General features: G+C 34.5%; 1 protein-coding gene across 7 annotated transcripts in view; it reads left to right on the top strand.

Annotated features, from left to right (window-relative positions):
- VPS54 (VPS54 subunit of GARP complex) overlaps nt 1-26344 on the top strand; it is a 98462-nt gene that overhangs the window by 46837 nt on the left and 25281 nt on the right. For 6 of the 7 annotated variants that reach the window (XM_032352250.1, XM_032352249.1, XM_032352251.1 and 3 more), the window contains 11 exons: nt 710-1095; nt 5477-5603; nt 6586-6693; nt 8649-8704; nt 9705-9801; nt 14959-15299; nt 18817-18946; nt 19553-19734; nt 20285-20397; nt 24125-24188; nt 25353-25458. In XM_032352250.1, the coding sequence (XP_032208141.1) occupies nt 710-1095; nt 5477-5603; nt 6586-6693; nt 8649-8704; nt 9705-9801; nt 14959-15299; nt 18817-18946; nt 19553-19734; nt 20285-20397; nt 24125-24188; nt 25353-25458 (1710 nt within the window). Of the gene's footprint in view, nt 1-709; nt 1096-5476; nt 5604-6585; nt 6694-8648; nt 8705-9704; nt 9802-14958; nt 15300-18816; nt 18947-19552; nt 19735-20284; nt 20398-24124; nt 24189-25352; nt 25459-25711; nt 25813-26344 lie in introns of all 7 variants that reach the window. The other variant, XR_004287792.1, reaches the window with a different exon arrangement.

The raw sequence follows: 26344 nt of genomic DNA, 5'->3' as shown, positions 1-26344 counted from the left end.
GAATCTGTCAGATTCTTTTGAGGCAGTGGGGTATGGTAGAAAGAGCTTCAGTTTTTGAGTCAGACAGGCTTAGGTTCAAATTTTAGTTTTCCCACTTACTAGCCATATGATCTTAAATTATTTAATGTTCAAATTATTTAATGTCTCTGAGCCTCAGTTTCCTCATCTGTAAAATAAGAATACTAATACCTGTATTCTAAGATTGTTAAAACTAGAAAATTATGTATATAAAATACGACTGCCTGGTACATAGAAGGAAGGAGTCAATAAATGGTAACTATAATAAACTTCTAATCGGATGAGTGATGTGTGACAGTGTGGGGGTTAAAGAGATCATTCTGTTTCGGATCTGAGAACTTCTGAAACTACATTATAATCTCAGATGACTGTGGGGTACTCTTAATTTCTAGAAAGTAGTTGGTGTTTGGACGGCAGTAGTAGGAGCAGAGAAAGAAGGTAAATTGGATACTTCTACGCTTTTGTCTTACATTTATTAATCTTTGGGTTGTTACCTTTCATCTCCCTTTCATTTTATTATGCCCAATATCAAGAATCCCATAATCAAATAGTTCATACAATAGGATTTAAAATTGTTCATACAATAGGAATTTAAAATAAAATTTAAAATTGTATCATTTTCAGAAAGTATTTGGATAGTCAAAGAAGGTAATCTTATACTCTGTGATTTTTTTTTTTCTTCTTTCTTAAGCTGAGCCATTATCTGGATATTGTGGAAGTAAACATTGCTCACCAGATCTCTCTACGTTCTGAAGCATTTTTTCATGCAATGACCTCTCAACACGAATTGCAGGACTACCTCAAGAAAACTTCCCAGGCTGTAAAGATGCTTCGAGATAAGATTGCACAGATTGATAAAGTAATGTGTGAAGGATCACTACACATTTTAAGACTGGCACTTACCAGAAACAATTGTGTTAAAGTGTACAATAAACTCAAGTTAATGGCCACTGTACACCAGACTCAGCCTACAGTGCAGGTGTTGTTATCCACTTCTGAGTTTGTTGGAGCTTTGGACTTAATAGCAACAACACAGGAGGTTCTACAGCAGGAGCTTCAGGGCATTCACAGCTTCCGGTACGTCCTTTAAGTAAGGGTTTAGAGATAATGTTAGCAGCTGAAAGGATAAATTTTAGTGTTTAATGTTAGCTGAGGAAGTGTGAATGTATGTAAGTTACATGAATATTTCTTCTTCCAGATTTATCTGTATAGTAGTGTTACCATTGCAATATTTTAGTCTTAGTGAAACAAACGCTGTAAGCACCAGTATTTACAGAAACATTTGAATGGAGAGACAAAATTATATTTTTGATAGGTGGTACTAATGAAAGGCCAGTCATAACTTTGAAAATAACATTTTGAAAATGTTGAAATAGTTTTGTGTCAAGTTAGAAGATCAAGGTGCAGGAAGGAATATCTAAAATTAAGTTCATTTTAAAAGTTCTTGAATATGTTTTAAATTTGATAATTATTAAATAGTTATTTAATAATGCAGTTACATATTTATATATAATATAATTATTTCCCAATTATTAAAATTAATTTCTAACTATCAGTGTTTATCACATTACAAAAAATTCCATATGGTGATGGAAAAGACCCAGTTTTTCCTGCATTCTTAAATTTTGAAAATATTTTTAACCTTATGATTTTAGTTATTTCATGTGAGATGATGTCAAAATGTTTAATTTGTAGATAAACCAGATACAGGCTATCAAAATTTCATTCAGTTAAGCAGGCTTGCAGTGTCCTTATAGAAGTCCCTCTGCTGGAAAACCCATCCAAACCTTACACTACTAAGTGACTATAAAGAAGTTGTATGGAAGATGTAATCTGTAACTTAATAGATATTTAATATAGTCTGGAAAAGTTAGCTTCAAAATAAATTTAACTGAGTTATAAATTCTTATTGACTAAGGATAGGTAATTGGAATATTTAGAATGCGTTTTTTAAAAGGTGGCCCAAATTTAATGACGTAAATGATTGATTCATTCATTCATTCAAGACATGGTTACTGATTACCTTTACATGTCAGACACCAGGCAGATTACTGGGAATATTGCCATGAACAGAGCAAGAGAGTGTTTTCACGATTTATTTGGCAGAATGAAGGAGATAGAAATGACTGGGTTGTCATCCTACAGTGCAACACTGTATGATGACGAGTGTATAGATTGTTAGGGAGCTGTAACTTCAGGGGAGGAGCCTAATCTAGACTTGGATGTCTACAGAAAACATGAGAGTCACAAGCCTCTTTGAAAATCTATTGAAAGGTGTTGATTAGATCTTCTTTCCATTAAAATATACCTGTACCTAAAATTTTACAATAATTTTTGGGTGAATCACAGTTTTTGAAGCCTACTTTGGTTTCCTAGCATGGACAAAATGATTTTTAGTTTCCCTTTTACCTCTGAAATTGTAAATATTTTGGTTTTTTGAATGTCTGAATGGAATGTATTTTTATTTTTTACTTTTATTTATTTTTTTTTAATATTTTCTTTGGGAGAGAACACATGTGGTGGGGTGGGGAGAGGGACAGAGGGAGAGAAGCTGAGCAGGAGCCTGAGGCAGGGTTCTATACCAGGACCCTGGGATCATGCATGATCTAACCCGAAGACAGAGGCTTAACTGACTGAACCACCCACGTGCCCCTATTTTTACTTTTTTAAAAGGTTTTATTTATTGAGGGGCAGAAGAGGAGGGAGAGGGATAAATAGACTGTACAGTGAGTGCAGAGCCCTACATGGGGCTCAGTCTCAGGACCCGGAGATCATGACCTGTGCTGAAATCAAGAGTCCAATGCTTAACTGACTGAGCCACCCAGGCACCCTTGAAGGTATTTTTAAATAAATACTAATTTTGTCATTTTCACTGGTCTTTCACTGTGTAATGTCATGAATGTTGATAAATATTGGGAGCTCATTCTTTAGAGTGCTTTTATCCTCTGTATAGGACAACGCTGAGAAAAAAATGAAAGATTGGGGGCAGGTTGGAGGGGCAATCAGTTAAGCATCTGCCTTCAGCTCAGGTCATGATCCTAGCGTCCTGGGATCGAACCCTGCATTGGGCATAATCATTTTAATAACTAAGAACTTAGTTAACATCACTGATGCTTATAAGTAGACAAGAGACCTACATTACACATTATCTTGTGATGTTGAGATAAGGACATTCAAATGCAAGTTTGATACAGAAGTTTTATTGTGGGCCTAACAAAATATATGAACCTTATCTTGCAGATTTTGAAATAGAGAATCTTCAGTTGCTTTGAAATTCAGGGATATAATGTTCTTTGCTTTCTTATTATAAAGGTTTATGTAGAAACTCTTTCAGTTTTCATCATTGTTAACTTTTTTTCCTTTCTATTTACTACCACCATTATTCTACAGCCACCACCACTGTAAAACCTAAGAGCACTTTTTGAAGGGTAGTCTGTACCATGTACGGTGCAAAGTATTTTGCATATGTTATTTGGCTACCTCCACCCCCCAAAAACCTCTATAAGATAAGTAGTCTTATCCTTATTTTAATAGATAAGGAAACTGAAGCATAGAAAGTCTTAGATAACTTGCTCCAAGTCATACAGCAAGTTATAAAATAGTAGAATTGAGATTCAACCCATGTCTCATCTGACCTGAGAGCTATGTATGCTTTTTAATATATTTGATTCAGGATACATGAAATCTCAAAAAAACCTCTCTGTATATCAATGCTGATTTTATAGTGTGGTAGATGTTAACTTGTGGGCAGTTGGGTTATAAGTTTGCAGTTGAGTTATATGTCCATTGAGCCAGGACTTACCATGGTAGTTGATAACAATTAATGAAATTAGTTTGTTTTCTAGTCATAATAAGACTTTTTTTTTCTTTTTTTGGGAGGGTTGGGGAGAAAAGGTGGAAAACAGAGTTAATTATAAGTTCCAGCTTATTACATGGTTTCACTCATCAGAGGTCACCTTGGGATTCCATTTAAGGGATTTTTATTATTGGAAGTTACAAAAAGTAACATATTATTTGATCCTGGTATAATCTTCCATAATTTAGATCTTTAGAACAGTATAGTAAGAAAACATCCACATTGTGTGCTCTGGGATGAAGCCAAAAAGCAGATGTGCTGCTATTTGATGAAGCTAGTATTATAGTACAGTTAATTGATGTATAAGTTTCTCTGATAAAAGCAGCACAGAGATTGTTGTAGTGAACATACAACTTACTAGAAGGTCTGAATTAACGTACACATTGAGACATATCAAAGTAGAAAGTATTGAAACTGTCCTAATTTATGTAGCTAGATATATGAACCTATATACTTTTTCAGAATGTGGTATTTTAGTTACTTGTTCTTCAGTAGATTTCTTTTATCACTCTAAATTACAGTATGTGATTATTAGTATACATAATTTTAAACTTAGCACATTTTTGTTTATTAAATAATTTTGATATGGTTAATAATGTGCAGGCCATTATTATTGCAGCTATTACCAAAGTCACCAAGACTTAAAAAAGATAAATAGGTGAATCTTGTAGAACATTATAATTCTGGAAATATTGTTTAGTAATTTGTTTAGACAATCTTTATTTATTATTCTGATGCTCAGACATCAGTAAGATACTGTCATCTAGATTGCCCACTGTAATTCTTTGTTGGGATTTGTTGAAGACTATTCATACCCGAAGGTAGCATATACCTGAGTGTTAACCTTTGGTCTGTATTGAAAAGGGTCCTGGGATCCAGCCAGGCATCGGCATCGTATTTGCCTTTACCACCCCCACAACTTTGCCCATTTGATTAGAGTCCTTCTTAATCCAGTCCTATTAAGATCTGTAAATATTAGAGGTAGATTAAAAAGAAATATTATATTTTATGAGGAAAAAGTTCTAAGAATAGACAGTTGCTTAGTATTTTTATATTTTTAATCTTGTGTTCTGATGACTTGATGACTTTCAGTATAATGACCTGAGGGAAATTGCACAGGAACTTACACTGTTCATAACAGAGATTGAATTGAGTCAGTCTGTCCCTATAATCCTCAAGTATTTATATCCATCCCAATAGGGCCATGGTAGACACTTGTATTTCTGGAATAAATGAATGGCTAGGGAACTACTGACATTGCTATTCCACAAATGGTTAATTAGGAAAGGACTTTAGAATAACTCAATAGTTTGTCTGTGAAAAGCAGACAAAAAAGCAGTCATGAAATTTCTAGAACCATGTTCTCTGTGATACATTTAAGTGTTTGGAGGTTCAACATGTAAAGAAAAAAAAAAAGGATTTGGGAGATGATATGAAACTACCGCAGTTATTTTTGTTAAGTTAAAAGATTCCATTTTACTCAAATATCACATTATTGCCCAAATACTGTCAACTAGAAGAGTTATTCCAACTAGTTTCCTTGATGGTGGAGTGAATTGGGTTTTTAATAAATATATGTCACATTTTCCTCTTCCTTTGTAGGCATTTGGGATCACAACTTTGTGAATTAGAAAAACTGATAGATAAAATGATGATTGCAGAATTTTCTACTTATTCTCACAGTGACTTAAACAGACCACTGGAAGATGATTGTCAAATTCTAGAAGAGGTATGTGCTTTGAACTCTGGATGAAATTGATGACATTGTTTACTGTTAACTCCTAATATCCTAGTTTAGAACACATTCTTCTCTGATTATAGTCTGCAAAATTATCTTAAGTTTCAAGCTGAGACTTCAGTGAAGTCCTTTACTTTATGTGACTTTAGCAAGCACCATAATTGTTCATTATCCTGTGAAGTTAGAGAATAAGGTAATTTTATACCTTAATTAGATATTGGATTTAGGGGCGCCTGGCTGGCTCAGTGGATTAAAGCCTCTGCGTTCGGTTCAGGTCATGATCTCAGGGTCCTGGGATCAAGCTCCGCATTGGGCTCTCTGCCCCATGGGGAGCCTGCTTCCCTCTCACTCTCTGCCTGCCTCTCTGCCTACTTGTGATCTCTGTCTGTCAAATAAATAAATAAAATCTTAAAAATTAAAAAAAAAAAAAGAAATTGGACTTAAAATGAGGTCTTACATATCCAGGCTTTCCTTTTCTGCTGCCTTTTCAATGCTGATTATTGCCAAGAACTAGTAAAGAATCCAGAAGCCCTGATAGCAGCCTATTAAAGAGATTTTTGTATGTGTTCATAGTTAATCCCCCACAAATAGTCCCGTCATATTTTAGTCTTCTTGACCAACTAACTAAAAATCACAGGACTCATGGAGTATTTATAGGTCATCAAGTTTTGAGAAGGATACTTTCCAGTGACTTGTTTGAAACTAGGCCAAAATGTACCTATATTGTTTTACCCTCAAACCAGCTGCATTTGATCACTGTAGTACATTAGAATTGACCTGTTTTAAAATAGTGACTCCAGTAATCTGATGATAAGATTGCTGTGAAAGGGTTTTTTTAGGCTTTCAGAAAATAGCATATGCAGGGTAGAGGTATGAGGATCAAATAATAAAACGCTTGATGTTGCATATTTCTGCTTCTGAGTGAGATTATTTTATATTTAAACCGTGAAATTCCATGTTTTTATTTTAATAGGAAAGACTTGTATCTCTTGTATTTGGACTTTTAAAACAAAGAAAACTTAACTTTTTAGAAATCTATAGTGAAGAAATGATTATTACAGCAAAAAATATCATTAAACAGGTAATTATACATTTTTATTTGATGTATTTTGGTCTAGACTTTTATTGTTTATTTTTACATGATCCTAGTGATAATATATGCAGTTATAATAGTAACATTTTCTTATTTATTTAAAAATTCAAATATGGAAAAATAGAAGAAAAAATAGTCTTACCAGCTGAAAGATTATCACTGTAAGGATATTTCTAAGTTAAAAAAAAAATCTTTCTAAGTGTAAATTGTTACTGATGTTTTTCTTTGTTGCTCTCATACTGTATATATGATTTTGAGTTGTGCATATATTTCAGTTAGAATCATAAGAAGAATTTTCTCATGTAAGCCCTTCAGAAAGATCATTTTTGATGGTTATATAAAATTCCATCAACATTATATTATGCCTTCCTCTCTTGAATATTCAAGTTGTTTTCAGTTTGGTATTGTAGAACACTGTGACACACATCTTTGGTTTAAAGTTTTGTGTGGTTTTTCCATAGTTAAGACGATTTTCTTATAGGTAATTCCTAGAAGGGGAATTACTGGTCAGAGTGAAAAGTACTTTTAAATTATTTGATAGAACTGAATTGCTTTCTAAAAAGAATTTACCAAATACACCCTCACCATCAGTAGTTAAATGCTTATTTCCTCTGATCCTTATCTCAGAAACGATAATTGTAAACTAAAATCTTGGGTTTTTTTAAGTCTTTCCTCATCTTTGTTTTGCCTTTTTACTCACATATCATTAACAAAACTTCAGTTTTTCTAATTATGAAAAAGAACAATTTTAAATATATTTATTAGGCTTAACTGATCATCATCATTAGGTTGAATGTACATTTCTGAGTTTTTAATGTTTAAATAAAACAAGCCAAAAAAAAGATTATAATCACCCCATCTTTTACATCTTCCAAACACTGACTAAAACACTTTATTTTAAAATTGTTACAATTTTCAAAAATTGTTGACAATAGCTAGAAGCACTAAATATATGCATATATTATGATTTAGCAGTTCTGTTCCTAGGTATTTACCCAACAGAAATGCATACATAAGTTCACCAAAGACAGCACAGAATTTCATGGCAGGACTATTGGTAATAAAAAACTAGAAAAATCCAAATTCTTTTTTTTTAAACCCAAATTCTGTCATCAGTAGAAAAGTTAATAGAGTTGTGGTATATTTATATGACTAAATACTATACAGTAATGAGAATGAAGTAATCACATGAAGCAACATGGGTGAGTATCATATACATGATGTAGAGTCAAAGAAACCAGACACAAAGGGGTATACACTATATGATTACACTTTTGTAAAATTTGAACATAGAACTAATTTGAGGTATTAGAAATCAAAGTAGTAGTGTCTTTTGGGAGGAAGTAGTGATTAGGAGGGAGCATGAGAGGGGCTTACTGGCTGTGTTCAATTTCATGATCTGAGTTCTCACTACACAAGTGTACTTCTCTATAAAAATTTGCTGAGCTATGAACATAATTTGTGTAGTTTTCTGGATGAAGTACTTTGAAACAAATTGTTACAGGATTGCTGTGTTGTAATTCTAGGATTCTCCTGATGTCTAAGCATTTTTTAAAAGTTAAACTGTTGTGTATACTGCAGAAAACATAACCCCCAAATGAATTTCTTTTGGAATTTTAATATGGGGCTTATACCTTTTCCTAAGAATTACAGTTCTGGGTGTTTTATTTGTTTGGTGTATGGTTTTGAATAGTTTAAGTAGTAGGTGATTTTAATTAATACCATCCAAGCATACCCTGAAATATTATTTAATAGATTACGGATATATGTTTTTTAATACACCTTGAGGTGTATATGAGATGCAAGAGAAGTCTGGTGAAGTGATGCTAACAGTCACTGAGGTCATTTTTTCCCATTGAGATCATGTTCAATATACAAATGAGCCATGTAGTACTTAGAATTCTAAAGAGATTAATCACATTTTTTTTTCTTAAAATTTGCAGTGTGTGATTAATAAAGTTTCACAAATAGAAGAAATTGACACAGATGTTGTTATGAAGTAAGTATAAATATTAGGTTGAAGGTTATCAGGGTAAACATGACACATTAGAATAATTTAAGGAGGAATTAAATGAAGGAATTATTTACTAAGGTATGTGCAGAGTGAGGGAATATCACAAATGACAGTGCAGAACCTTTAAGGGATAAGGGATGAGAACAGTTAGTAGGATTTAGAAGGAGGACACTTAGTAGTTGGGGAAAAAAAGAAAAAAAAAGATCTGTGGTAGTTGAGGTGATCTTCAGTGCAGGAGGCAATCATCCCGAGACAACCTCTTAGGGAGGGAGATGGAGCTGTCAGTACCTTTGCTCTTTCCAGTCTTTTGTCAGGGCTTCTCTTTGGCCAAGCCCTGCAGGTCAGCCTCTCAGGGCAGAGAGAGGATGGAGAGGACACAGTGTGGTTATGGAGGAGGGAAATTGAAGATAATCTATCTCCGAGGAATAGTGTTAAGTTTAAATTATTTAGCTATATAATTAAAACCCAGCTTCTAATTGGCTTTGAGAAATTTGAATACATGAGTTTGAATTGTCTCATGCTTATCTAATAATTTTTTGTTTTAACCTTTGAAATTCCTGTTCTTTCGTTTTGAGAAGAGTAGTGATATTTTGAAACTATGGATTTTATTTCATATAGATACCTAAACTTTATGAGTAGCATTATTGATAACTATGAAACTTCTCTGGGCCAAACTCCTAGAATAAGGATTGAGGAGTTTTAATTTCCACACTATTACTTAGTGAAAACTCTGTTTCAGAATAAGTTAAAACAACTCCAACAGTGCAAGAGTCTCTAGTAGTCAGAAAACTTAAGTTATTGGGATTCTGTTAAAAGCCCTATGGACATGGAGAGGCAGTTATTTTAAATTTTCTTCTCCATGAAATTTTCTCAACTTAAATAGAGAAATTCCTATATCTCACATATAGAACTATCTTCTGAGAATAAACTCCTAGCTACCCAAAGACAGCCATTATTTTTGTTTGATTTTTTTTTTTTTTTCTAGGCTTGCAGATCAGATGAGAATGTTGAATTTTCCTCAGTGGTTTGATCTGCTAAAGGAGATTTTCTCTAAGTTTACAATTTTCCTACAAAGAGTTAAGGTAAGCCTATGTGATTATCACTTGGTCCAGAATACCCCTAAAAGTAAGTCTACTTTCTAGATACATAATATACATACAGAATCAAATTAGAAAAAAACACAAGTTCTTTGTTTTGTACTTTTCCTAAAGAGGCTTGGTTTCAAATAAGATTTGAAGTGCTTCAGAGTACTTTGATACTCTGTAATTTTAGATTTATTTTATATTAAAAAATATGCTTACTTGGTATTAAATATTATACAGTAATATTTCCTCTTGTGATTTTGTGGTTCTTTAATCTCCCTAGATTATCTATAAGTATAATATTGTGAAACACTCAAAAATCTGTTCCAAACTACTTATTTTTTCTAGAAATATTTGATGTTGATATAATGGTATTTTTTAACATATACTTCATATTTAAATTGCTCTACTAATGTCCTTCATTGTAGTTTTTATTTCACTTTTTAATCTGGGAGCCAGTCAAGGGTTATATGTTACATTTAATTATTCTCTCTCTTCAGTCCAATCATTCAGTTTTAAGCCACTCAGTATAAGGAAAAGAACACTTCCACACAGCATTTTTCAGAAGAAAAAATGTCATTGACTAATACACTTTGGTTAGAATTGCAGCATGTCATAGCTGTGTTTTAATAAGACAGTCATTAAAAATTAATGAGTGTAAAAGGCTATTTGTGAAGTTTTACATTTTTTGACTTATCAGATGTCAGTATTGTGTTACACGTGCTACTTAATAGTTAATATCCCTGCCATCTCCTGAGTATCCTGTTAAATGGTCTGGGGGACTTTGGTACTTACCTGTGACATGACTTTTCCTTATCAACATTGGAGTGATAATAAGTCATGTGTACGGGCACCTGGGTGGCTCAGTGGGTTAAGCGTCTGCCTTCGGCTCAGGTCATGATCTCAGGGTCCTGGGATCGAGTCCCTCATCGGGCTCTCTGCTCAGCAGGGAGCCTGCTTCCCTCTCTCTCTCTCTCTGCCTGCCTCTCCATCTACTTGTGATTTCTCTCTGTAAAATAAATAAATAAAATCTTAAAAAAAAAAAATAAGTCATGTGTACGACCTTTCTGAGTGGGAGAATTTTTTAAAAACATGATTCACTGTACTTAATTTAGACTTGTGCTGAAATTTGTTGATCCCACGCATTGATAGCAATAGATAGCAAACCTGTATCTCTGAATTGCTCAATAACTAGGCCATATTTTCACTTTTTCCTATATTCCCAGCATGACTTCCTCATACCCAGTTCTGTTATTACATGTGCATGATGTATAAAACTCTACTGCAAATAGTAGAATTGGCTAACTTTTTGCCAGTAATTTTTTTAAAATTTAAGTATAATTAACATGCAGTATTGTATTAGTTTCAGATGTACCTTAGAATGATTCAGCAATTCTTTACATTATTCAGCTCACCACAATAAATGTACTCCTAATTTTCCTCACCTATTTCACCCATTCCCCTCCCCACCTTGCTGCTGGCAACCACCAGTTCTCTATATTTAAGAGTCTGGGGTTTTTTTGTCTCTTTTTTCTTTGTTTCCTTTACTATATTCTACACATGAGTGAAATCATATGGTATTTGTCTGTCTCTGACTGACTTCACATAGCATCATGCCCTCTAGATTCATCCATGTTATTGCAGATGGGAAGATTTCACTCTTTTTTCTGGTCGAGTAATATTCCTGTGTGTGTGTGTGTGTGTATGCGCGCTCCCTGTATATTTGCTTTATCCCATCTATTTATGGATGGACACTTGGGTTGCTTCCATATCTTTTGCCAGTCGAGTAATATTCGTGTGTGTGTGTGTGTGTGTGTGTGTGTGTGTGCGCGCTCCCTGTATATTTTCTTTATCCCATCTATTTATGGATGGACACTTGGGTTGCTTCCATATCTTTTGCCAGTCGAGTAATATTCGTGTGTGTGTGTGTGTGTGTGTGTGTGTGTGTGCGCGCTCCCTGTATATTTGCTTTATCCCATCTATTTATGGATGGACACTTGGGTTGCTTCCATATCTTTTGCCAGTCGAGTAATATTCGTGTGTGTGTGTGTGTGTGTGTGTGTGTGTGTGTGTGCGCGCTCCCTGTATATTTTCTTTATCCCATCTATTTATGGATGGACACTTGGGTTGCTTCCATATCTTTTGCCTGTAATTTTTTTAATAGATATTTCACTTTTAGGTTCTTTATCATTTAAGTTAATCCAAAGTTTTATTTGATGTATGTGCAATATGTGATTTATCATAGTTATAATTTCTTATTTTCACATTTAGACCCCTTAAGCTAATACTTCCGTAAAACATCTTTGAAGATGATATATAACCTATAAATATGGTACTTTTTTCTGTGATGAAAGTTTGTGATTCTGTAAGGGTATGATTTCACTGAAAAATAGTGTTAATTACAAGCTGTTTATTTTTAATTGAGAATTTTAAATAACTGCAAATTGGAAAGAGCCCAGATGTCTAACAGTAGAAGAATGGTAAAGTAAATTATGCCTGGTATACTCCGTATACCATGGAATATCATGCAACTGAGGATTTTTAATGTTGAGGAAAATGCGTATAACATTAAGTGAAAAGGCAATATAGACCTGTTTACCTAGTATCATCTCAGCTATGTTAAAAAGATTTATTTATTTATTTTATTTTTTTTTTTTAAAGATTTTATTTATTTATTTGACAGAGATCACAAGTAGATGGAGAGGCAGGCAGAGAGAGAGAGAGAGGGAAGCAGGCTCCCTGCTGAGCAGAGAGCCTGATGCGGGACTCGATCCCAGGATCCTGAGATCATGACCTGAGCCGAAGGCAGCGGCTTAACCCACTGAGCCACCCAGGTGCCCTTAAAAAGATTTATTATCTCTTCGTCTTTGCAGAATAAAGAGGTAGTTTGTCATTTTGATAGTTATTTTTTGGCAGTATATTTTAATTTATTATTCTTTTTTAGTTTTTCCTAAATTTTCTGCAAAGAGATATATAACTTTTTGTAGTCAGAAAAGGTTGTTTGGGGGGCACCTGGGTGGTGCAGTTGGTGAGTGTCTGACTCTTGGTTTTGGTTCAGGTCATGATCTTGGGGTTGTGGGATTGAGCCCTACATCAAGCTCCACACAATGTGGAGTCTGCTTGGGACTCTCTCTCTCCCTCTCCCTCTGCCCCTTCCCCACACATGCACATGCACTCTCTTTCTCTCTCTCTCAAATAAAATCTTCTAAAAAAGTGGGGTGCCTGGGTGGCTCAGTGGATTAAGTCTCTGCCTTTGGCTCAGGTCATGGTCTCAGGGTCCTTGGATTGAGCTCTGCATTGGGCTCTCTGCTTAGCAGGAATCTGCTTCCCCTTCTTTCTCTCTGCCTGCCTCTCTGCCTACTTGTGATTTCTGTCTGTCAAATAAATAAATAAAATTCTTAAAAAAAAATCTTTAAAAAAAGAGAAAAGTCTGTTTTGTTTTTTACTAGTGTTTACCACATTATAAGAACAAACTGTTTGAAGTTAGTATTTCATTTACCAGTACACAAGGGTTCCAGTTTCTCCATATACTAACACTTGCTATTTTTCCTATTTTTGATAGTATCCATCCTAATGGGCATGAGGAGTAAATAAAATCTTTAGTTTTGATTTGGAATTTTTTAATGATTAGTGATGTTGAGCATCTTTTCATATACTTATTGGTCATTTGTATGTCTTCTTTGGAGAAATATATTTTTTTTAATTTTTTATTTTTTATAAACATATATTTTTATCCCCAGGGGTACAGGTCTGTGAATCACCAGGTTTACACACTTCACAGCGCTCACCAAAGCACATACCCTCCCCAATGTCCATAATCCCACCCCCTTCTCCCAACCCCCTCCCCCCAGCAACCCTCAGTTTGTTTTGTGAGATTAAGAGTTACTTATGGTTTGTCTCCCTTCCAATTCCATCTTGTTTCATTGATTCTTCTTCTACCCACTTAAGCCCCCATGTTGCATCACCACTTCCTCATATAGGGAGATCATATGATAGTTGTCTTTCTCTGCTTGACTTATTTTGCTAAGCATGATACGGTCTAGTTCCATCCATGTTGTCGCAAATGGCAAGATTTCATTTCTTTTGATGGCTGCATAGTATTCCATTGTGTATATATACCACATCTTCTTGATCCATTCATCTGTTGATGGACATCTAGGTTCTTTCCATAGTTTGGCTATTGTGGACATTGCTGCTATAAACATTCGGGTGCACGTGCCCCTCTGGATCACTACTTTTGTATCTTTAGGGTAAATACCCAGTAGTGCAATTGCTGGGTCATAGGGCAGTTCTGTTTTCAACATTTTGAGGAACCTCCATTCTGTTTTCCAGAGTGGCCGCACCAGCTTGCATTCCCACCAACAGTGTAGGAGGGTTCCCCTTTCTCCGCATCCTTGCCAGCATTGGTCATTTCCTGACTTGTTGATTTTAGCCATTCTGACTGGTGTGAGGTGATATCTCATTGTGGTTTTGATTTGTATTTCCCTGATGCCGAGTGATATGGAGCACTTTTTCATGTGTCTGTTGGCCATCTGGATGTCAGGAGCAATATTTTTTTGCCCATTTTCTAATCACATCTTTTTTGTTGTTGAATTGTAGGTGTTCTTTATATATTCTGGCTGTTTAACCCCTTACCAGATATGTAATAGGCAAGTTTTGTTTAGTGTAAGCTATTTAAGATAATAAATATGCAGTGTATTTTCAGGAGGTTTCTACTTATAAAATCAATTAAAATACAGAAATCTATTCCTAAGCTTTAGAGAACCAACCCATTTCTCTTGAGTAGTTCTTTTTCACAAGTCACCTTTACTGTGTGGTAAAAGATTATTAGAAAAAAAAATTTTTTTTTTAAAAATCTATTTGAGAGAGAAAGAGCACAAGGGGAGCAGCAGAGGGAGAGGGAGAAGCAGGCTCCCCTCAGTAGAGAGTCCAGCATGGAGCTCCATCCCAGGACCCTGAGGTCATGACCAGAACTGAAGGCAGATGCTTAACTCACTGAGCCACCAGGTGCCCCCAAAGATTGGTAAAAATTCTGATATGTATGAACTTGGCACTCGTTTATAAGGTGTTCAAAAGTACATATGTAGAATTCACTTTTGGGAGCTTTAGGTACATGTTATTTTAAGTCCTTTAAAAATGTATCCTGTTTTCTTATAGGCAACGTTAAATATCATTCACAGTGTTGTTCTCTCAGTTCTTGACAAAAACCGAAGGACCAGAGAATTGGAGGAGATTTCACAACAGAAGAATGCTACAAAAGACAATTCACTGGACACAGAGGTGGCTTATTTAATCCATGAAGGCATGTTTATAAGTGATGCATTCAGTGAGAATGAATTAACACCTATAGCAATCGACACTACCTCTCAAAGAAATGCATCTCCAAATAGTGAGCCCTGCAGCAGTGATTCAGTATCTGAACCAGAATGTACTACTGATTCTTCATCCAGCAAAGAGCAGACATCATCATCTGCTACTCCAGGAGGTGTGGATATTATGTGAGTATGGTGACTGCTGCCAACTTTGCAAGATTTTGAGTCATCTTCTTAATGATTTCAGAAAGATTGTTTATTCAGTTTATTTTACCATATGAACTTTGGTATTGGAATTTAATTTAATAAAAATGAATTAATTTTATGAAACATATCTTTTTGAAAATGTGTGGAATATAAGGAGGTGAGCATTGGAAGTCATCAAGAATTGCAGAATTTTAAGGCTGGAAAGGAACCATTTAATTAAATGCTTATTTCAGAGAGTTTAGTCAACTTTTTTAAACTACTAGGGGCAGAACTTGTTCTGGAAATTAGGTCAGCATTACCTTGTTTATTTTCCTTTTATTATAATACCTTTGTATTTTGTAGATAGTGAAGTTGGATTTATAGGTTTTTGGTCAGTTTTTTTTGTGAATTTCCAAGTGAATCGCACCGTTTTTTCAAACATGACTTTTTAAAATGTCTTATTTTGAAATAATTTCAAATTTACAGAAAACTTACCACATTGTACAAAAAAGTCGTATATCCCTCACCTTGATTCCTCATTTCTTAACAGTTTACCAAATTACCTTCTCTCTCCCTTCCTCCCTTTCTCTTTCTTGCTCCCTTCTCTCATGTTAATACTTTTTTTCTGAATCATTTGGCAAAAGGTTGCAGACATGAAGTCCCATTATCTCTATATTCTTCAGTGTGTATTTCCTAAAATACAAGAACAAGAATACTCTCCTAAAATAACTATAGTACACCAATTAGAATCAAGAAAACATTGTATTGCGGTGCCTCGGTGGTTCAGTCAGTTAAGCATCTGCATTTGGCTCAGGTCATGATCCCAGGGTCCTGGGATCAAGCCCCATGGACTTCCTGCTTAGTGGGGAGTCAGCTTCTCCTTCTCCCCCTCTCCACCGCTTGTGCTCTCTCTCTCAAATAAATGAATCTTAAAAAAAAAGACCAAAAAATTGATACATTATTACCATCTAATCCATAGATCCCATTCAGAGTTCACCAGTTGTTCCAGTCATCTTTTGTATAGAATAAAACAAAGCAAAGCCAATAAAATCTTTCTGAACCAAGAACATAGGTACATAGTTTGGATTTAGTTATTGTTAAGCATAGGAATCAATATGTACTTTTTTCATTTTTATAGAAGTCAGCTTATGTCCCAGGAGCTTATATAGGTTGCAGTTATACCATAAAATCAGCTGTAATACCGCCTGTCCCCACCAAAAAGAAAACCCTGAACTATATATTAATACAAATAGTTTTTCTCTGTTCAGGCTAATATTTCACATTTACTGGGTGATGTGCAGTCTAAACTATCACAAAAGGTATAGAAACCTCTATAGCTTAAACAGTATAGAATTTTGTTTCTTTCACATAACACGTCAGAGGTAGGAGGTCCACAATGAAGAAGGTAGCCCTGCCATCCTCATTTTGTAGCTTCCATCTCTGTTTAAAGAGGGTATGTCTGCTTTTATCATCAAATCTGCATCTCTAGCAGCAGGATGGAGAGGACAAAGAGCTGGTACCCTCCTTACTTTTTTGTTTTAACTTTTTAATTGGAGTATAATGCACATAGAGACCAATCACATCAGTTGTTCACCTCAGTTACCACAACGTGAATACTCTGGTGTAATCATCATCCAAATTAAGAAATAGAACATTACCAGCTCTCTAGAAGCCCCTTTTGTGACTACATTTTCACTCTTTCCCAAAGGAAACCATGAAAATAGTTGGTTTTTCTTATTTTTTAAACTTTGTATAAATGAAACCATAAATGGAATCATGTTCTGTTTCAATTTTCTTTCACTTAGTACTATGTTTGTGATAATATTCTAAGTTATTGCATATAGAAGTAGTTTATTTTTATGTACAAAATATTCTACTTTCAGTGTAACTGTATACTGTAAACTAAATTTGAGTTATTTCCATTTTGATTGTTGTGAACATTCTTGTAAGTGTCTTTGGTGCACAGGTTATAAGGATTTCTGTTGAATATGTACCTAAGAATAAATAAGGTGTGTGAATGGTCAGTTTAGCTAATGGCAAGCAGTTTCCCAAAGGGGTTGTACTCATTTACAATCCCATCAGCAGTGTGAGTTTCTGTCTCTCCCCATCTTCATTCAGTCTTGGTATGTCAATCTTTTACATGTTAGCCATTCTGATGGGTATGTTACAGGTATATTAGTTTGAGTTTTTATTTCCCTGGTGATTAGAAAGAGATCACTTTTCATGTATTCATTGACTGTTTGGATATCCTCTTCTGTGAAGAGCCTATTCAAGTTCTTTGCCCAGTTCTCTACTGGTTTGTATTTTATTTCTTACTGATTTATTGATTCTTTATATAGCCTCAACACAAGCCTGTTGTTTGTTTTCCAGATTATAAATATCTTCTCCTACTCTTATTGGGGTCTTGGACATAATCCTATGATTCATTCTCTTCCTTTATGGTTTGTGCTTTTTTTTTTTCTTTGTCCTGTTTAAGAAATCTTTCTACGCCCTAAGGCTTTGATGATATTCTCTTATTTATCTTCTAGAAGCTTCGTTGTTACCCTCATCACATTTAGATCTACAAGCCATCTGGAATTGATTTTTGTGTATAGTAGCATGAATCTCTTTTCTATTTTTCCATATGATTATCTTTCTGAACTCATATTTACTTCTATTTGAAGAGTCCAGTGTTATTTTGATATCAATTCCCACAGAACTGTTCCTTGAGGACAGCAGTCTGTTGTGTTCCCTCCAGTACTTAGCACGTAAACACAATAAATGCTTAGGAAATATTAACTCAGTTGAACTGAATATTAACTATCATTCATAACTCTAAGTAAGAAAAAAAAAAGTGTGCCTTTTTGTCATGAAATAACATCCCTTCCTTCTCCTTCCTTCCCGGTGTGTCATCCTAGGCACCTGTGCACAATGTGCCACAGCTGCCACCTTGTACCTAACTGGAATTTGGGGGGGGGGGTGGCTTGTTGTTTTTGCAGTCTGAAAACTGCAAAACTTTTTGGCATTTGCAGTTTTATCAGTTTTCCAATCAGAGTCTGAAATAAACTACAGAAAATACTACATGAGAGAGAGAAAGTTCCTTTCTTATTTTTTAAACATATTATTTATTTATTTATTTATTTATTTATTTATTTGACAGAGGGAGACACAGTGGGAGAGGGAACACAAGTAGGAGGAGTGGGAGAGGAAGAAGCAGGCTTCCTGTGGAGCAGGGAGCCCAGTGTGAGGCTCAATCCCAGGACCCTGGGATCATGACCAGAGCCAAAGGCAGATACTTAACATCTGAGCAACCCGCGTACCTCAGAAAATTATTTTTATACAAGATTAGGGTAAAATACTTGTATTATCTGAGCTTTTTAAACTAATGCTTCACCACACACACAAAAAAGTGTTTGCTACATCACAGAATTTTTTATCAGATGTGAATTTTACAGCTTTTTGTTTTTTATTGGTATGTTACCCATCAAGGACAGTATACTCACAATTTTCCCTGACTTAATCTCTTTATCATTTTCAGGGTCAATGAAGACATGAAATTAACTGATTTAGAGCTAGAAAAACTGGCAAATAATATCCAGGAGTTATTGTATAGTGCTTCAGATATATGTCATGACCGAGCTGTCAAATTTCTCATGTCAAGAGCAAAGGTTAGTTGTTTGATAGAGCTTTAGATATTTTATATCTATTATTTTGGAGATCTAGAATCATATCGTTGCTTATGTCCCTATGTTCCCCTTAATGCATATTATATTTTCAGTGTTAAGGTTAATGGTACTGATATGGCCTATTAGGAATATGTTGAAATATAAAATAATACAAATAAAAGAAATAGGATTTATTAGTCTTTAAAAAAAGATTATAAGAATAATTTTGAGATTTAATGCCTTGAAAATGAATTTGATATTAATATCCAACTTTATATATGTACATATATATGTGTATGTAATTAGCCACCATATTAATAAAAATAGTTGAATTCCAATATTGTGAAAATTTTATAGTATGACCTGAATTTATTTGAGCTACTGTATTATAAAGGGGTCAGTGTAAAATTTAGACATTTTAAGCTCTTTATTTTCAATTTCTGAGACTGAAGTATTGAGAAACTTCATTAAAAATGATTTTAAGGTAATGATTAATTAACATTATTAAAATAATATAATTAACATATGTTAAACTAGGTTGGTTTTATAGTTTATTTGTATTTGGTGTTATACCTAATTGTCACGATTTTTGTTATCTTTAAAATTTAGGATGGTTTTCTTGAGAAGCTAAATTCCACGGAATTCATAACACTTTCTAGATTAATGGAAACATTCATTTTAGATACTGAACAGATCTGTGGAAGAAAAAGTATGTCATTACTTGGAGCACTTCAGAGCCAAGCTAATAAATTTGTAAACAGGTTTCATGAAGAGAGAAAAACTAAGCTCAGGTATTATTACCATGTTCAGTCTGTTCTTCAGTTTTTTTCCCTTTTCTTTACAAATAATGGTTATATTTAATTGATTAGCTCACCAAAACCCCTGAAAAACTTTTTTCTTTTTTATTAAAGACAGATTCTTGACTTTTCAAAGTGGAATTAGAATCTTTATTTTCATAAAAGTGCTTATCAGAAAGATCCTCAATACCTACTCTTCTTGGTTAGCCTAAGAAATATAAAAAGAAAAACATTTTCTGAAAATACTCATACCGAATGATTATGATATTATGAAGGATTTCAGTTTATTAAGGTGTACATTTATTTTAAAAATCTCAGTACTTTAACACCAGCTAGTGGCCATTACTGTGTAAAAAAATCAGTGTCTTGTTTATCATGAGCTTTACTTGAATTTATCTAAGAAACATGTACTGTCTTTATTATTACTAAAAGATATGACAAGAAAAGTCTTATGTACTCACTCAGCTCTTCTTTTTCTTTTCAACCAAAGAAGATGGTGTTGAAATGTTAAATGTTAAATTTTTTCCCCCTCCCTTTTGAATAGCCTCCTCTTAGACAATGAGCGCTGGAAACAAGCTGATGTTCCTGCAGAATTTCAGGATCTTGTTGATTCTATATCAGATGGAAAGATTGCTTTACCTGAAAAAAAGTCAGGGGGTATGTGTATTCTTTCACATACTTTCTTCTGATTTTATATTGTTTATTCATTTTATAGGAATGTTTAACATTTCTTTAATTGGCAATGCCTCTTGAAAAGCCTAGAACTAATAATGCCAGCTTAGTTAGTAATTGACTGGAAAAGTTATCTGTGGCAATTTGTAATAATAATAATTTCAGGTATTTATTGAATGTTAACCATATGCCATACACTGGGCCAGGTGCTTTTATACGCATTATTCCAGTTTATCCACACAACAATTTGTGATGAAAATGCTATTGTTAACCTTATTTAGCAGTGAGGAGGCATAAGGCTTCTAGGGATTAAGAAATTTTATACAAATGATGAGCTGAGATTTGAAACCGGTTTTATATAACTTCACGGTTTTGTTCACTAGACCATGTTGTTTAAAGACACGTATTCATTCACTGAACACTAGTAAGCTGCTACTGTGTGTCAGATATTGAGACAGATAACAGTTATAACACACCTTGCAAAGGGCTAAGTCTAGGGGTGCCTGATTGGCTCGGTTGGTTAAGTGACTGCCTTTGACGGCTCGGGTTGTGATCCTGGGGTCCTAGGTTCAAGCTCTGTATCAGGCTCCTTGCTTGGCAGGGGGCCTGCTTCTCCCTGTCCTTCTGCTATCCCACCTGCTTGTGCTCTCTCTCTGTCAGATAAATAAATAAAAAGTCTTTTTTTAAAAAAAAGGGCTAAGTCTAATGAAAAAAAAAATGTGGATTAGCAATCACAAGTAGTACAGTAGTGATAGGATAGAGAAAACCAAAATGTAAAGAACTCTAGAAAAAGAAAACTATAAAGGAGACTCAGAAGGAAGGGCCAGAGAGGTAGGAGGAAATCCAGAAGAATATAGAAGTAAAAAAAAATTGATTTCAAGAAGAGAATTGTTACTGGTATCAAATATGTCTTAGGTTTCATGTAAAAGAAATGCAATGGCTGGAAGATACTTTTGTATGCCAGTTAGATTGGAGCTGTCATGTGATAATAATGTGAACTTATATACACCTTATCTTGTAATACCGGATTTGAAATTATAAAATTGTCAAATAATTTTTTGAAAGTTTTTTTTTTTTTTTTTTAAATTTTAGGTAGACCCCATGCCCAACATGGGGCTTGAACTCATGACCCTGAGATGAAAAGTCTCATGTTCTACTGACTGAGCCACCCAGGCTCTCCAATTATCAAATATTTTTAATGGAGGAGGCAGATGCATTTTCAAATTTTGTACATTTAATAAAAGTTTAATATTTTTACATAGAAATATTTTTAAATTGTGTATTTAACATTTATAGAAAATGCAACTGCACTACAAGAGAAAGACTAAGTAAAATACAAATAGTGACCACTAGTTTGACACATAGGAGATCATTTGCAATTTTAGTAATCCAGTAGAATGACAGAGTCATATTGTAGTCAATACTAAGTAACTTGAAAGATGAGGACTGTTAAATGTAGCCTCCTTTTTTGACAGGTTTGGTTGTGAAGGGGGAGTAGGTGATGAAGTAGCTCTAGAGACCCAAGAGAATAATTAGATTATTACTTTAATCCACTCAAGGAATTAAGAGTTTTAAGGTAGGAGAAACTGAATTATGTTTTTATGTTTTAACAGAAAGAGGAAGAAAATTAAAGAGGAGTGACATGGATTAATTGTGAGGCAGGGCCCCTGGAATTAAGTCCAGAGTTGAGATGAAAGGCTATCTCTTCTAACATGGTGACAAGAGTGGAGGGATTAAGGACAGGTGTAAAATAGAGTAATTCGTATAGGGCAAGGAGAAGAATTGAATGAATTAAGTAGATTTCTGTTGCCTTGTAACTATTTTTTAGTAGGTGACAGTGTTGGGTGGTGGTCGCCAATCCTTTAATTGATTATGTATTAGCAAAGCAAAAATACTCAAGTAGCAAAGATTGAAATAAAAATAAAACCAATTATTTTAAATCACAAGTTTAAAATGATAAGATTTAGTTCTCATTTACTCTTTCAGGCTACAGTTGATGACTTCCCACTTTGTGAGGTGCTCTGCTAGATGTCTATAACATGTTTTTTGTCCTTGAACAGTTTAAAGTCTTAAAATCCACGGTCATACAAACATAAAAATTTTTGGATTAAAATGATAAATATAGAGTGATTGAATTAACTTGTGTGTGTGTGGGTGTGTGTGTGTAGTGAACTGTTTATTTACACTTTTTCTTTGGGGGATGCTGACAATAAGAGGTTTCTTTTATACACTTCAGTCCCAGTCTTCTTTTCCCTCTGAATGAGAAGAATGTACATGCTATTAGAAGTCCATCAGCATTTTACTAGTTCTTACCAAGTTAAGGATTCTTGGTTATTATTCATTTACCCACCACCCATTAATGAGTTAGCTTTTTGGCTAGGCATGGGGAAATGAAGGTTAATGGGTAGCAATTAATATTAATTGGATACTTACTTACTTGATGATGGATAGTTTGTTCTAAGCACTTTACATTATTATCCCATTTGCAGGTTCATGAACTAGATATCATTAATATTCCCACCTAAAAAATACAGAAACTGAGACACAAACAGATTAGACAATTTGCGTAAGGTTACAGAGCTAGGAAGTGGTAGATGTGGGCTCCAGATTCAGGCCGACTGACTTTAGGACCCTCTACATTACTATGCTCTGGCGATTCTCTCTGTAATATGGAGAATTGATTAAGACACAATCCCTGTCCTCAAAAATGTAATCTGACATACAGAATGAATTATGTTTAGAAACTGTATGACACTGAATTTCTTGCCTTGATAGAAACGAGGAAGTAGATATTTAGTGTCAAGTCAAAGGGATTTGAAGCTTAGGGAAACATGATGACTTGCCCATGATACTCTAATTGATTTGGCTGATTCAGGACAAACAGTAATCCAGTCTGCTGTTATTTTTACTTCAACATACTGAATTTTGTTTTATAATGATAAATGCCACATGCTGAAAATAAAATAATTTCTGGATTGAAATATTGAAAATTAAAAACACATTATGTATAGGGGTACCTGGGTGGCTGAGTTTGTTAAGCATCTGTCTTTGGTTCATGTCATGAACCCAGGGTTCTGGGATCGAGCTCCACCTTGGGCTCCCTGCTCAGAAGAGAGCCTGCTTCTCTCTCTCCCTCTGCCTGCCTCTCTGCCTAATTGTGCTCTCTGCGAAATAAATAAATAAAATCTTTTTTAAAAAAAACAAAACACTGAATATAGGAATTAGCTTGTATTCTGAGAATTATAATAATGACAACCAGTTGAAGTTCTAGTTCTGCCTTTCCAGACTAATATTTTTTTCCTTTACTACTTACTGATCACCTACCGTGTACCAGACCTAGGATAGGCAGTTTATAGTCATGATCTCTATCATTAACAGCAGTGAGGTGATACTGTTATCCATGTTTGATGGATACAGATGTTGAGACCAAACGAAGTTAATAGTTGACACGAGGTCATGCATCCAATAACTGACAGTACTGGAATTCAAATCCACATTTCTCTGATTCCAAACCCAATAGACTTTATTCTCTGCCAAATTGCTTCCCAAAAGTAGATACTTATTTTTAGGAATAAGATAGTCTCAGGCCTTATCAGGCCCTAAATTGGGCCCTAAGATCTTCTTTGGTTTTTTTCTAGTTGAAAGTTTTTCCTCTAATAATTTGTTTCATCTTGTTCCTGTGTCTGTCTTGGTTATTTGTTTTACTCTCTAGCTACAGAAGAAAGGAAACCAGCGGAAGTTCTCATTGTCGAGGGACAACAGTATGCTGTCGTTGGGTGAGTGACACATTTTTCTTTATTGGTTGAGTCAGTTATTTAAAACATAGGTCTTCTAGTTCCTGCTTGATGTGAATTGGAAATTTTAGATTGACAATTTTAAATCTTACAAATAATTAAGATTCTCTTCTTAACTACTCTTTATCTTGTTATTCTTGCTTGATGACATTAGTCACCCTCTGGCTATCTGGCTTTCTGGCTCTTCAGGCAAAAAGACTGCTCCCAAAAAAACAACTCCCTGGCTAAGAGAATATTTTATTTTCTGAGAGAAGATTAGAAAAGATAAGCAGTGGACCTCTACCCAGTAAAGCAGACACTAGAAGTATACATGGAGAGTAATATATGGTGAAAATTAAGCTATTATAAGGGCTAGATACTTTCTTAAATCACTACTTCCTGATATCCTTCAGATTTATAAAACATTATTTTACATGGATCTCTCATTTCTGAGCATCTCGTTGAACTTGGATGTCCCATAATGAATGGCTCTATTCACCTTAATCTCAAACTTATTTAACCTCCCAGTAGTGTTTCTTTTCAATTTATGACATGTTCAGCTAATGAGCTGCTAACTTTCTCAAGAGAACCTTTTGTGACTTAGCAATAAACTTTTTAGGAGATACCATTGCTCTTTGAAGCCACAGTTTTCTTTCATCTCACTAAGAAAATCAAGACTATGTTCCCATTTTTAATTCAGGTTATGATTGAGCACCTACTATATAATCAGAAGCACTGAGTAGGCTTTTTGTCAGTGTTTTGGCAAGGAATGGGACACCCGCTTTATATATTTTTTAGTGGGGGAGGGGCAGAAGGAGAGGGAGAGAGACAATCCCAAGCAGGCTCTACACCCCAGCATACCTGCCTTATTGAAGAGGCTTAATAGGAATGCCACACGGAGAGTGATGTGCCACCACACTTAAGGAAGTACTCATTCTTGGTACCATGCAGTGCTGACCCTGTAGTTGTATGACCCTGAAAATGAGGTCCTCCTTCATTTTGCACCCGAGGAATCTGTCTTGCCTCACTTTGGTCCCTACTCTGCTGCATTTATAGGTAAAACACATGAGTTCCTAGTTACCAAGGTCAGTATTGATTTTTATGTGTTGAATCATTTTAACCTTCTTGTTTTGACTTCCTCTTGGGTCATCTTTCTTTTTTTTACAGAACTGTATTGCTGTTGATAAGAATTATCCTTGAATATTGCCAGTGTGTAGACAATATCCCATCTGTTACTACTGACATGCTTACTCGTCTATCAGATTTATTGAAGGTGTGTATGATTTCACTCTGTGACGGAAAAATAGTTGAAAGAAGTAATTCATTAGGGTATGACCAGTCTTCAGACTAAGACATTTCAAGGTTAAGTTATCTTTAAGACATTAATTTTGTGACATTTAATTGTGGTTGAATCACAACATGTTACTGGAAGAAGGCCGCCTACTTCCTTCTCACTTTTAGTGATTCCTCATTATACCCATAGAGTTGTTAATGACATTGGAGACAGGAGATGATTTGTTCGTTAGGTGCTGAACATGACTGAGGCCACTTAGGTCAAAAAACCTGGACTGGTTTCAAATGTGCATGGAAGGAATTCACTGAACTTTACAAAATTCATCTCACTAAGGTTAGAGATTTTTCTTAAATCATTCTTTCAGAACCATTGATGTAAAATGAAAATGTGGAGATAATCTTATTTTACATACTTATTTTACATTTCATTTTAACAGGTATTTTTAACTGCTAGTATAAAGAAAAATAGACATTTTTTCCAAATGTCTAATCAGTTAATTCTGCCCCCAAATTGAGTTGTCATATTTTAGTTCAGAAAGATTTTGTTACCCTTTTGAAAATAGGACTGTCCAGTATGAATGATTAAAACTGAAATTGTTTTTTTATTAAAGTATAATTAACATATAGTATATTGTTTCAGTGAAACGGAACTAGTTTTATGAATGCAGATTAAAGATTAACTTCTGAACAGTTGTTTTTTAGAACTTCACTTTTTTCCCACCAGACAATAAATATTAACATCATCCCTTTTTCTATCATTACATAAATAGGTCCTAATTGCTCCTACTAGAAAATCCATTTGGTCCTTGAATGAGAGGAAAGAGGAATGTATTTTTAGAAATATAGACAGATTACCAGCATATATA

This window comes from Mustela erminea, chromosome 7, assembly GCF_009829155.1.
Source record: "Mustela erminea isolate mMusErm1 chromosome 7, mMusErm1.Pri, whole genome shotgun sequence".
Lineage (NCBI taxonomy): Eukaryota > Metazoa > Chordata > Mammalia > Carnivora > Mustelidae > Mustela > Mustela erminea.
This window is presented reverse-complemented; position numbering and strand designations above follow the sequence as displayed.